The sequence below is a fragment of the Centruroides vittatus genome, unplaced genomic scaffold, assembly GCF_030686945.1.
Source record: "Centruroides vittatus isolate TY-2023 unplaced genomic scaffold, ASM3068694v2 contig_877, whole genome shotgun sequence".
Lineage (NCBI taxonomy): Eukaryota > Metazoa > Arthropoda > Arachnida > Scorpiones > Buthidae > Centruroides > Centruroides vittatus.
The window spans coordinates 542,969-555,157 of NW_027122569.1; the positions used below are offsets into that span (position 1 = coordinate 542,969).

At 31.9% G+C, this 12,189-nt stretch overlaps 2 protein-coding genes across 2 annotated transcripts in view; both read left to right on the forward strand.

Moving 5' to 3' along the window:
• LOC136983144 (protein AATF-like) overlaps nucleotides 1-1,680 on the forward strand; it is a 32,865-nt gene extending 31,185 nt beyond the window's left edge. Inside the window, exon 15 of the mRNA XM_067279782.1 lies at nucleotides 1,562-1,680. Within this exon, the coding sequence (XP_067135883.1) occupies nucleotides 1,562-1,601 (40 nt within the window). The 3' untranslated portion in view covers nucleotides 1,602-1,680. The remainder of the gene's footprint in view (nucleotides 1-1,561) is intronic.
• A 1,625-nt stretch (nucleotides 1,681-3,305) lies between these two features.
• Nucleotides 3,306-5,613, forward strand: LOC136983178 (uncharacterized). Its single transcript, XM_067279834.1, has 6 exons — nucleotides 3,306-3,560; nucleotides 3,629-3,708; nucleotides 3,819-3,914; nucleotides 4,003-4,124; nucleotides 4,260-4,605; nucleotides 4,959-5,613. Exons 1-6 carry the CDS (start codon nucleotides 3,404-3,406, stop codon nucleotides 5,541-5,543), a joined length of 1,386 nt encoding a protein of 461 aa, XP_067135935.1. The 5' UTR covers nucleotides 3,306-3,403; the 3' UTR covers nucleotides 5,544-5,613.
• Nucleotides 5,614-12,189: the final 6,576 nt, after the last annotated feature.

The following is a 12,189-nucleotide window of genomic DNA, read 5'->3' on the forward strand; positions in this document are numbered from 1 at the left end:
AAACTTAGGGCGCTCGCATAGGAAGTTATTATTGTACTTGTGTCCGTCTCCATGCTCAGGAACGAAGTCCCGTCAGAGAAGACCTATGGCAACTCTTCCACATCTTTGGTGACTGCCATACATCGAATGATATCGTCCAATCTCACACCAAGAGGTATTTTGTTAGGACCTTTGTAAACTCTCTCTCCCTCAACGGCAATAGACTTAGCCCATAGCCATCTGTTTGTTTAGAACTTGTTGAGCTTTATATCTACTCGTATATAACCGCATAGTACCGTAGAATAGTTTGTAATCGCCTTGTATGTTATTCTAGTTATTCAATAAATGTTTTATTTGTTAACCTGTCTCCTGTCAATCCAAGACGTCTGTCGACTTACCGACGCACCTCCCCACTCACTTTTTTGCCCTCCTAGCCATCCGAAACAACAACGAGATCGGGTTTTGCCAACCCGTGCAGTGTAAGTGGTCAGCGAGGATAAACCCCTGACCCTCTGCTTATCTTACATGTGATGTAACTTAAGGAATCTTGTATGTATATATCAGTGTTAACTCTATTTCATAGTAATTCTATGCATTTTTAAAGTGGCAAGAATGCTATGTGTTTATATATTTTATACAATGTTGAATATGAAATAACAAAGAGGTATATTCTTTAAAACAAAATTTATTGCAGTTTTATAATATTGTAAAACTAACATAATTCTGTAGCCGACAGAAGAGAGGAAAGCGGCCGAAGTGCGTATCGGCAGAATAAAGATTGATATAAAGCCCGGTATCTATTGAATGTATTGTACAATGAATCTATTCATTGTACAATATGGATAAACATAGATAAAAGACACTGTTTCAAATTGGAAAAAAATGATATTCAGATATTCATTAAAAAAATCAATAAAAAGTATTTAATTGTAGATATTTATTTTATAAAATATGAGAGATTTAGATGCAAGATCCAAAGTATTTAAATATTTGGAAGTATGAGAAAATAAATGTGAAGCTTTCAGATAATGTCAACCACAAATGTCACAATTCTTGTTTCACATTTATTATCTTTCGGGAGAATTATTTTATGCCATTTCTGTTGAAAATATGACAACTAGTTCCTCTGTTGGTGGATTTCGATAATCATAGAATGCTGCTCCGGGGCAACTTTCTATTAAGCCAATGCTTTTTGTTATAGAGCCTGTACTTATGAAAATGAGGGTCAAGAGAAGCAATGTTTTTGTTACTTTTAAGAAAGCTGTAAAAGCCGGTTTAGTGAGAAAAGTTGCACATTGCGAATATCCTAACACATTATTTTAAGCAGTCCTTAAGTCTTGCTAAAAATTCTTGAATGCTTTTATTAAATAACTTTTAACAGAGAAAAACACCAATATGTTTATTATGAACTGCAACATTTTCAATCTGAATTTTATCAATTTTTAGCATAGACAAAATAGAATATTTTTACAACTTAAAATTCTAGCAAATTCAAACCATAAAAATGTTCAACATTATATCATAAATATTTGATAATTTTATGATTATTTACTAATTCTTAATTATTATTTTTATCTTTTAGGAATGAATTATTTTGTTCTCTATTCGGAAGAAAAAATTGAAATCTGTTTTAAGATATAAATTATGTAAATATCGATAAAATATGAAAAACTGTATAGAAATTGTATTTAATAAATACATTTTTATCAAAAAGAAATATATATTTAATTTCTTGCAACACATTATTTGTAGATCTGTAGAATTGGATTGCAGTCTGTATCTCTAAACACTGTATTGGCCAGTGGTTACAGAGTAAAGTGTCACATTACTGCTATAAGGATTCCAGTTCAAATCCAACACAAACTTTAAATAATTTATACCAAATGTGGGCTGTAGCATTATTCTCCATCTTTTGCCTGTGTCGGCCAACATTGCTACAGTTGGGTCCACCTTTTAATGGGTAAAAATATAGCTAGTTGTTTAGCCTTAATGTGCCAGGGCTTGTATTTACAAATCAGTCTTGAAAAGCTGCCATTTTAAAGTTAACAAAATAAAAGGGATGCTTTATTGGAATAAAAATGGAAAAATACACACACATTTTCCAGTGCTATAAAACATATCCAGTTCCATTTTCAAGGGTTAAGAATCAATAATAATAATGCCGAATGAACTACCAGATTATTAATTGAACTATAACAAGACTAATTTAATGATTAAATGTGAACCATTACATCTAACCATTACTTTAGCCTTGTTTTAACTCAATAATTTGGCAGTTCATTTGGCATTAATAATCAAATCGAGTTTGTTGGCTAGAAGTTTAATTTTTATTATAATAATACACGTTTGTAATTTTTATCCCTTAAAAATGGAATTAAGAGAGACAATACACAGTGGCGTAGTGAACATAACTGACGCCCAGGGCACGACACTTTATTGGCGACTCCCTTCACCCTCCAGAAACACATATAGTTTGTCATGGAGACCGGGTGCCCTCTGCGAGGAGCACCCGATGCACGATAGACCCCCTTACACCCTCCTCACTACGCCACTGACAATACAATATTCAGTATTCTGGATTATGTTTGGGAATGTTGTTGAGTCTTCTGTTCATCGTTAAACTCTAACAAATAACTCTTTGTGTGTGAAGGTCAAACTGTAAATGTTTGTGCAGTGTTTGTCTTTTGTATTCTATGTACTAGAAGTTGGTTCTGTATCTGTTGTACATATATTCAGGTATGGAATGGTTGTATAAAACTGTTAACAGACATGTTTTAAAGTCTAGATCTATATAAATTAAGAGGTTCCTCTGCCATTCAAGCTAAATATTAATCCTGAAGTAGTTTAAAGATAATCATTTGAACGTGTAGTTTTTTGTAATAAACTGCATAAAACATTTTATTTTTATCTCTCCATTAATTTTTCATTCTAGGAAGAAACTAGTCACTAACTCTTAGATTTAGCATACAAAAGTGTCCTTTAATGTCCGAATTTAACAAACATACCTTTCAGTTTTCATTAACGTTCTGTCTATAAAAATGCAGTCATCATTTCCTTAAATGGCAGACACTACAGTATATATTACGTTTCTCCTTTGGGATTAATAAGGTAAGTGCCTAGCTTAAATATACATGAAAAAAGGCACAATGTGGTCTGTCCCATTCCTCACAATCACCACTCACCACCCCATTGTGGGTTTAGCCAAACCTAAGATGGGCTTGAAAAAGGCCTTAGTGTCCACAGGATGTAAAGAATACAGAAAAAAACATAAAATTTTCGTGTTATTTCCAATATTTATCTTCGTTTTTAACTGATGCATAACAATTCTCCATTGAAAAATTGAATGTAACGCCAACAATTTGTTAATGTAACAATCGAAAATGTTTGTTTTTCGTTAATCAAATGTTTTCGATATGTTAAGTCCATGGATGACGAAAAAAACACGGGGATTTGCTACTTGAATCCAGATACCAGCAGCAGCAGCAGCACCAATCTCATGAATATCATCAAGAGATTAGTGATTGTGGTTTCTTTAGCCTTTGCTGGTTATCATGGATATCACTTCTTGAAGGCTTTTATCGGTTTGTTTAAAATTAAAATTAACATGAAACTAATTTTTAAATTTTGAAAATATTTTATTTTCGTTTAGAAAACCAAGATTATAAAAATTCAATTAAAAATATCCAAAATTGGTTTAAAAGAAATCATTGGAAAGATGGATTAACGGAGGTTTGTACGAGAAGTCTACGGGCAAATTTGATTACTTAACCATAATATTTGATATTTATGCTTAATTGAATGCACGATAACAGATTATTCCACAACAATTCTTTATCTAGGAATATTCGGTAATTGAAATAAAAAAAATTTACAGGGATGGCTTCAGTCAGGAAGTAGAGAAAAATTTCATCAGGAAACCATTAAACAGTAGTCAGGTGCAATATGGTGTTTGGATCTCTACTTGATCTACAATACGTTGTCTATGACTCCTAGAATTATTCGAATCTATTTTTAAAATTATAGAGAAAAATAATCATCTACGAAAAGACAGTAACAAAGTACCAATACTTAGAACCCGAATTGAATTTTGTTATCAGAGATCAATCGACAATTCGTAGTTGGTTAGCTAGAAAAGTGTTGCAGGTGTGTTTAATCACGAAACAATATAATTAAAAATAATCTTTCTATTAATTTATATTTGATCCTCACTCTTGTCAAAGATCAAAGCAGTTCTTCCATTGAACTGTTGTAAATTTGAACAATTGTTCTCTCTAGAAAAGACGAACTGATTTTGATGATGAGGATGAGGAGCAAGAGACAAAAAGTCAGTTATCAGTAGGCGAGATACCAACCGGAACAGATGATAATTTGTTAAATTATGCAAAAGAATCTGTAAGTGACGATTCCAACGATTCGAGAATGGATCTTCAAAGCGCTTCTAACGAATCGTACGAAGCGAAAGTTGAAACAAGATCCATTTCTACCGAACGAGAGGATGCCAAGAAAGATACTTGTACTCAGCTTGTGAAAGTCCCAATTACTTACGTAGAAGGAGCAGAAGAGGAAATTGATGCACAAGAAATTTCAGAAAATAAAGAAAATCAAGCAATTTTAAAAGAGCAAAAGGTATATTTCGAACTACAAAAAGTTATGATTGTAAACAATTAATGGTTAGATTTACCTTAGGTAGACAAAATGGCGGCTCGTCTTTGATTCCGGCAAACAGAAGAAAGGAAACAGTGGGGATGCACGTTCTAACCTATTCTAACCTAACCTAACCTATTCTAAAAATTACCATAATTATTACCAACCAAATTATTAGAATAGGTTAGAACGTGCATCCCCACTGTTTCCTTTCTTCTGTTTGCCGGAATCAAAGACGAGCCGCCATTTTGTCTACCTAAGGTAAATCTAACCCAATTAATATATACGTCAGAAAATGATAATATTTTTTAAATTATATTTTACATGAAAATTAGATAATTATGAGAGAGAAATCGAAAGAAGCGAACAATTTCCAATTTGAAATCGTTAAAGATGGCAGAAAGGGAGATGAATACGCTATTAAATTCAGGACATTGGGCGGATATGACACCACGATCGAATCCATAGTTTTAGAAAAAGAGAACAGAACTAACGAATTTCTGTTCAGGATCTGTATGCAAAATAAAGATCAAAGCAAAATGAGTGAGGATCGTGACAACAATGACGAAGAATACGAAGTCGATAACCGGAGGAACCAAGAAATCTACAAAATTTTAGATCCTGAAGCTAAAATAAACGATGAATTGAAGCAGAGATCATCTCATCAACAAGATCTTCAATTAGATTTTGAATTTCAGCAGATCGAAGAAATGAATCCTGGTGATAAACTATCCGTGAATGAAAACGAAACATTGCAAAGAGAAGAAGGACCCATTATTAAAACTAATGCATCGCGACAAGGCATAGAAAACTATTCTGATTCATCACAAAATGAAGCGTGTGCCTTAAAAATAAAAATATCTCGAGTGGAAACTAACTTAAAAGAGTTTAAAATTAGTGAAGATAATAAACGTAAATAAATCATTTGTATTCGAGTGTATGTAAATTTTCTAAATGTCTGTCCATCGCGATCTCTTCAGAAACTATTTGTAGTAAAAATTGAGCTTATACTTTCATGATAAACAGTTAAGAACAATTTAGTTTTTGTTTACGTTTACTTTAAAATGGAGTTTCTGTATGGACTTCTGGACTACTCTATATATCGCCAGAAGGAAATTCAATATTAAATATAGAACCTCAAATAAATTTTTCGGGGGGTGGTCCGTCCGGTTATGTCGGGCCCCGTCCCTCACCACCCGGTCGCCCCATTGTGGGCCTGGCCGAACCCATAATGGCTTGCAAAAAGAGGCCCTCTTAGTGCCCACAGGGCGGAAAGAGTTAAAAAAAAAGAACCTCAAATAAAAATTTGATTTTTAAAATTTTACAAACTAGATTTGAATGAATTAATGGAGAGATTAATGACTTTTTAATATCATGTACAATTTGGATGACCGATGCTCTCTGGGGAATCCAGGATTAAATCCGAGAGAGCATTTCTCCAGAAATTTGTTACAGAAGCCCGGATAAGTCAGGCCCATCCCTGGACACTCGGCCTTCCCAGTTAGACCTAGCCGAAACAAATGATGGGCATGAAAAAGAAAGGGCTCCCTTACTGCTCACGGGGTGGAAAGAATGGATTAGAATGATCTCAGTGATGAGTAAGGCAACGCACCACATAGGCGATCGAGGAGTGCTTTCTGGGAAGGTTCCTATGTGAAACTGGCCTGTATTTAGGTTAGACATGTCAGGAAAACACTGAAAATACCGCGTTGCCAGTCCGTTGGTTAGACAAACAGAAAACCAGTGTTAAGTGACTGGATGGCCGAGCGGTTAACCAAGAAATCGATTTTATGTCGAGCTGTTATTATTATTTAGTATGTATTTACTGTAACATTAATGTTTACTTTGTGATGATAAATAGTTTTCTTTTCAACGTTTTAATCGTTTAAAACTGCTGTTTGCTTTTCATCTAAACAAGTTAGCCCCTCTTACAAATGGAGAAGTTAGCCCCTCTTTTTTCTATTGAAGAAGAGCTTCGGATATAAAAAGCCCTTTTAAAGATATTGGTAAGTTACAGCGTGTTACTTGAGTTTCATCACATACCGATGCAAATAAATCACGAGGAAATGTCCCGGAATCAAAACTGTGAGTAACCGAATCTTCTGTTTGCAAAGTTTCAGCTGTTTCGGTCTTTGTAAGCTATTCATATACTAAATATCTTACAAAGGACGAAACAGAAATGAATCCAAAACTAGTAAGAACGTATTACAATTCAAAAATTAGCGAGGTTGAGGCCGAAGTTTTAAACGTGAAAACGTGTACGTCGGACGTTCGGCGCCGCTTTCCTGTAAGCCTAGAAGTTTGGCAATGGCGTTTGGAATGTCGAGCACGATTCCACTGACTTTCCAAACGGCATTATCAAACTTCTAGGCTTACAGGAAAGCGGCGCCGAACGTCCGACGTACACGTTTCCGCGTTTAAAACTTCGGCCTCAACCTCGCTATTCTGTTAATTTTTATTTTCATTTTTGCTTTCAACGTTTTCCTTGTACAATATTTTAATTGATATTCAAGATTTTATTTTCAGATTAGAATAATATTTGAAAGTTGAAGAAAGTTGCGAACTGCTTTGCTTGTTTATTCACGAATTTTATTAGCGAGGTTCAGGCCGAAGGTTTGGAACGTCACTGGAATCATACTCGACGTTCCAAACGCCATTGTCAAACTTCTAGGCTTACAGGAAAGCGGCGCTGAAAGTCCGACTTACAGTACACGTTTTCGCATTTAAAACTTCGGCCTCAACCTCGCTATTGTTTATTTTTAAATTTTTACCAGAAATTTCTCTTTTAGATTACGAAAGTTGGTAGACAACAATATGAATTCTTTAATTCACTTCAACAGACGAAGAAGAAATTCAACTTTCCATCTATAGAAACAGGTGGAAACCATTAACCCCGTCCATGAAATTCCTTGGTTTGACATTCGAGAAGGGATTCACCCCACATATTATTTTCACGTTGATAGCAGCAAAAATATTCGCACTCTACTTCATCTACTCAAATATTATAATATTAACAAATTTTTCTACTTCGTTAGTTAATTGGATAATATTTGCATATTTTGTTTTCTATATTTCCGTAAATGTGTTCGTTATGTATCATTTTCGTCTGAATAAGAAGAAAATTATGTCGAAATTAAATGATTTGTACGAAGTTTCTGGTATAAACAATGAGAGTTACATCGATTCCAGATCGATGCTAATTAAGGTTAATCATTTGGTTCAGCAGTATTATCTACAATATCGTGTATTACATCAAAAACTTTATCCATCTCGTTGACATTAAGAGAAACATTTTTTCCATACTATAGTGAGGGAACTGAGAAGTAAGGGATAGGGCCCGACTTATCCGGGGCTGATCGCCAATGAAAAATGCTTGGAGTCTGATGGATTCGAATCCGGACTCCCAGAGTGATAGGCTGATGCCTTAACTGCTCGGCCATCCATCTAATGGAATCAACTGGTTAGTCTCCTGCTATTGTAAATAAGAATCCAGAATTATTTCGTTGGCTGATCAAAAAGATCAAAATTATTTTACTTTTCGCTAATTTTCAAACTTTGTCAAATCGATATACAAGTGTTTATAGTAGTAATTGATATTACGTACAGTACTGTACAGTACATGAGAATTAATTCTTGATTAGGTATCATCTACTTTGTTTAGGTGGAAAGCACTGTAGAATAGTTTTAATTTGAAAAAATAAGCAAGTGTACCACACTGTACTGCCCTTTAGTTATTACAATTGTTTGGCTAGACCACGTAAGTAATACTGGATTCAATGTAGATTACTAAAGGTAGACCCATTTCTATTCTACATTTTGCTCTAGTAATAAATTGACGGCGAGAGCAAAGACTAGAATTTAAGTAATTGGTGTAGCACCCAAAATTCGGATGATCATTCAAGCGGAATTTTATGTAGAATAGCGACTTAAATTTTTCGGTGATCAAACTATAAAACTTATGTATTGTAATATATGAATTCATAATTTTTGTATTCTTTTAAAATCAATCCGAATTGCGAATTGAATATAAGGTACTAATACTTTCTTAAAAATCGTGATTTAATTTAATCTGAAAATAATATGGAATTGCAGGCACTGTGCCGCGTGCAATTCCATATAATTTACTTTCAAGTCTTTTACGTTGTTAATTTAGAATTTAATTGTGCTGGAGCCGTAGGGTGGAGACCGGCGTGTTTTGCACGCCATTCATTTGAAAACCCACTTAATTTAAGGCAATCGTAGCCTTTACAACGGTGTCAGTAGCCATTACAATCATCCAGCCGCCATGTAAAAACACGGCGGCCATATTCTTACAAAGAAATATTTTACACAATTCAAAAATTTTGTGTCATTTAAAACAAATTAAGCTATTTTAATTTTTTAAATAATAATTATAAATTTATTAAGTAATTGTAGTTGTAATCTTTTATTGTGTTTTTTATAATAAATTTTATTTAAAAAATAAATGTTTATTTATTTAATAATTATCCAGTAGGTGTCGTAAATCATGTGAATAGCATTCTGAGTTCGCTGGAGCCACGTGGAGTGAGAAGCAGTAACGTGCAACCCACAAGAATCCTGGTATTTGTACCGGAATGTTTGGCCCGGTACGACTTACCAATACGAAATTCTAACTGGAAATACCAGTCAAATCTCTCATTGTCTAAGAGTAACTTTTAGCCAATCTATGGCCTGTTTGTAATATAGTAGTCACTACAACACGAGAGATAAGATCCAAAATACAGCTGCAGGTTCGATGGAAAATTTTCATGAGAATTGGCCTTGATATATCCGGTTCCTCACCACCTATCCACGAATGGCATGATTCCGGTAGAGATTCATTGCTAATTAATGAATCAAGTGAGCCATTTCTAATGATTCAGCATTTAGTAATGGGTCAATGCAGAAATCAGCACATTCTTTGATAAAACTGTGATTTTAAGGAGAATCTTTACAGATTGTTACTCAATATTTATATTTTCATACACCCACGATATAGTGTATTCACTTAAAAAAGAAAGGGAGCTTAAAGTCTTCAAGCCATCTAGTAAAAATGAAAATGTCTAAATATTAAGAAATAAGACAAGGACATGAATTAAGTTAAAACAAAAGAAAGAAAGAAATTTTTACCTATTAACATACAAACTGGCATAAATTAATGTTTGAATATTTCATAGATAGTTGTTAACATTATTGAGGTCACAGCTGCTCTCTCTGTTATAGAACATATAACAAGTTGTCTACATAAAGAGGTTGATTTACAACTGTTATACTCTTTAAAACAGTTTCCTCATTAGAAAATTCACATATAATCTCTTAATTACTAATTATACTTGTTTATCTATTGATTAAAATCCTATCTCTACTGCCATGCACATTATTCTCTATAAATTTAAGACAATTATAATTTATCTATACTAAGTACAGTACATGCTAATTTTTGAGACTGTTTTCATATGTTACAAATGACATATTATTATTTTTAAATAAATCTTAAAAAGGTTAGAAGTTATAAATTAAGATTTGTTTTTAATCTAAAGTGAATTAAATTTTAGATAAATTATAATTGCATTTTTAGACTTATTTGAATCAATATGTGCATAATGATGCAGCTGTTATTTGTCGTTGCTAAATGTGTTTAAAATCCGCTCTTTACTTGTGTTAATCACGAAATTATCATTCGAAGTTACTGGAAATTTAATTTATTGTAGTTTATAACATGTAAAATTCGACTTTTTCTTTCAGAATATTATAATAATTTTTTTTTTTTTTAAATTAATGTTTTTGCTGGATTTCTAACCTATAATAACATTAATAAGTACGTGTTAAAAAGTGTGATTTTTTTATTTAAAAATAAAATATTTGGGTGTATGTAGTTAAATGCCACGTCAGAACTGAATCAGAGTGCTCGAACATACCACTTCTAGTGGCTTGAGTTGACATTTAAGCTTCTTTATTAATAATATATATCAAAGTTATAATTATAAGTGACACATTTATTCGAGGCTCTTATTTATTCATTTTTCTTAAAATTTAAAATCAATATGAAAGAATCTTTTCTATACTTCATGCTGAATGGAGCGTGCAATACTATGATTAATTTAATCTATAAGAAGCTTTTAGCTATAACGTTATCTGAAAAACAATGTCACTATTACTAGAATTCACGTGACATTAAATTATTTATGCACTCGCAGTCATTGATAAATGATGCAAATAGTCCCGCGTGCACTCTATTTTCGAGTGTTCACATGATCTGTAAGCGTGATAATATGTTCAATAAAAGTTTAATGTGCATAAAATTATTAATAAATTACTCTAATAATCACTCGTTCTTTAACCGTTTCCTATATATGTATATATAAATGCTTATAAAATATCTGCCTTATTTTAACCACTTTAAGTACTAAAATATGTACAACGGTCAACTGACTTTTGGGCCGTTTAAACAATTAAATGTATAAATTTTATAGTGAATCACAATAAATGACAATTTTCATGTTAAAATACAATAAAGTTACGAATTAACTGCATTAAACTTATTAAATTATCGTTTGACAAGCAATAAACTATTATCTAATCCTCTAAATATGTTATAATAAGCATTTCCTGTACATTTTTACAGTAAAAATATACTTAAACAAATCATAAAATATCAATAATTCCTATATTATTGTTTGTTGTATATTATTGTAGTCTGTAACTTGATATATCTCGAGTATTCTTTGTTGAAAGAACACTTTCCTTGACTTCGCATGCGACGACGCGTCGCGTGAGAAATCAATCAAAACTAATGATAATGATTTAAAATCTTTTGCATTGATAACTAAAATGTGTATTTTTAACAATAGAATTAATTTTATTAAGTATAATATAATAAAATTCTTACGTTGTCTTTTGTAAGTTGGGTGCGCGTTGTCGCGTGCGACGACGCAAAGAAAGTATATTTAATAAATTTTTTATTATTATAAATATGCGCATCAACGAAGGAATTTTATTTAAAATGTCCATTGTAATGATTTTGACTTTTATTTAGTAATTTTAAAAGAAATTGCTAGTCGTTTATAGAAAAAGCGACACGCGAGGCCGTCGCCTTGTCGCGTCGCTTAAGCGCGAGCGTAATGTAAAAAAAAATAATAAAAATAATAATAAATTAATAAAATGAATAAAATTTTTTATTTTAAATTGAAAATTAATAACTTTTCTCATAATTTTTCTTATTTTTAAAAGAAAAAAATTATTTAATTAAAATTTAATTTATTACTTTTATTGCATTTATGCTGAAAGTACAGGAGTTATCTAAGCCATAAATATATTAAATTTTGTAATAAAATAAATTTTTTAATGCAAAAAAAATTTTAAACAATCATAAAATGCAATTATTTAGAGCCAAATTACTCAGCAAAAATATTTAAAAAATGCTGATAAAGTTTAATCTAAAAAAATAAAAAATTACATATATTCAGAAACAAATTTCTCATTTTTTAATTAAAAATAACCTTTAAAAAACTTTAAAAAATAATTCAAAATTTTAAAATATCAAATTTAAAATTTTAAAAAGTAGAT

Bases quoted from the DNA above. Each gene is read 5' to 3' on its own strand.
- LOC136983178 (XM_067279834.1), top strand. From the start codon at position 3,404: ATGGATGACGAAAAAAACACGGGGATTTGCTACTTGAATCCAGATACC. The intron at 3,561-3,628 runs GTTTGTTTAAAA...ATTTTCGTTTAG, and splicing joins CTTCTTGAAGGCTTTTATCG to AAAACCAAGATTATAAAAAT. The intron at 4,125-4,259 runs GTGTTTAATCAC...TCTCTAGAAAAG, and splicing joins GCTAGAAAAGTGTTGCAGGT to ACGAACTGATTTTGATGATG.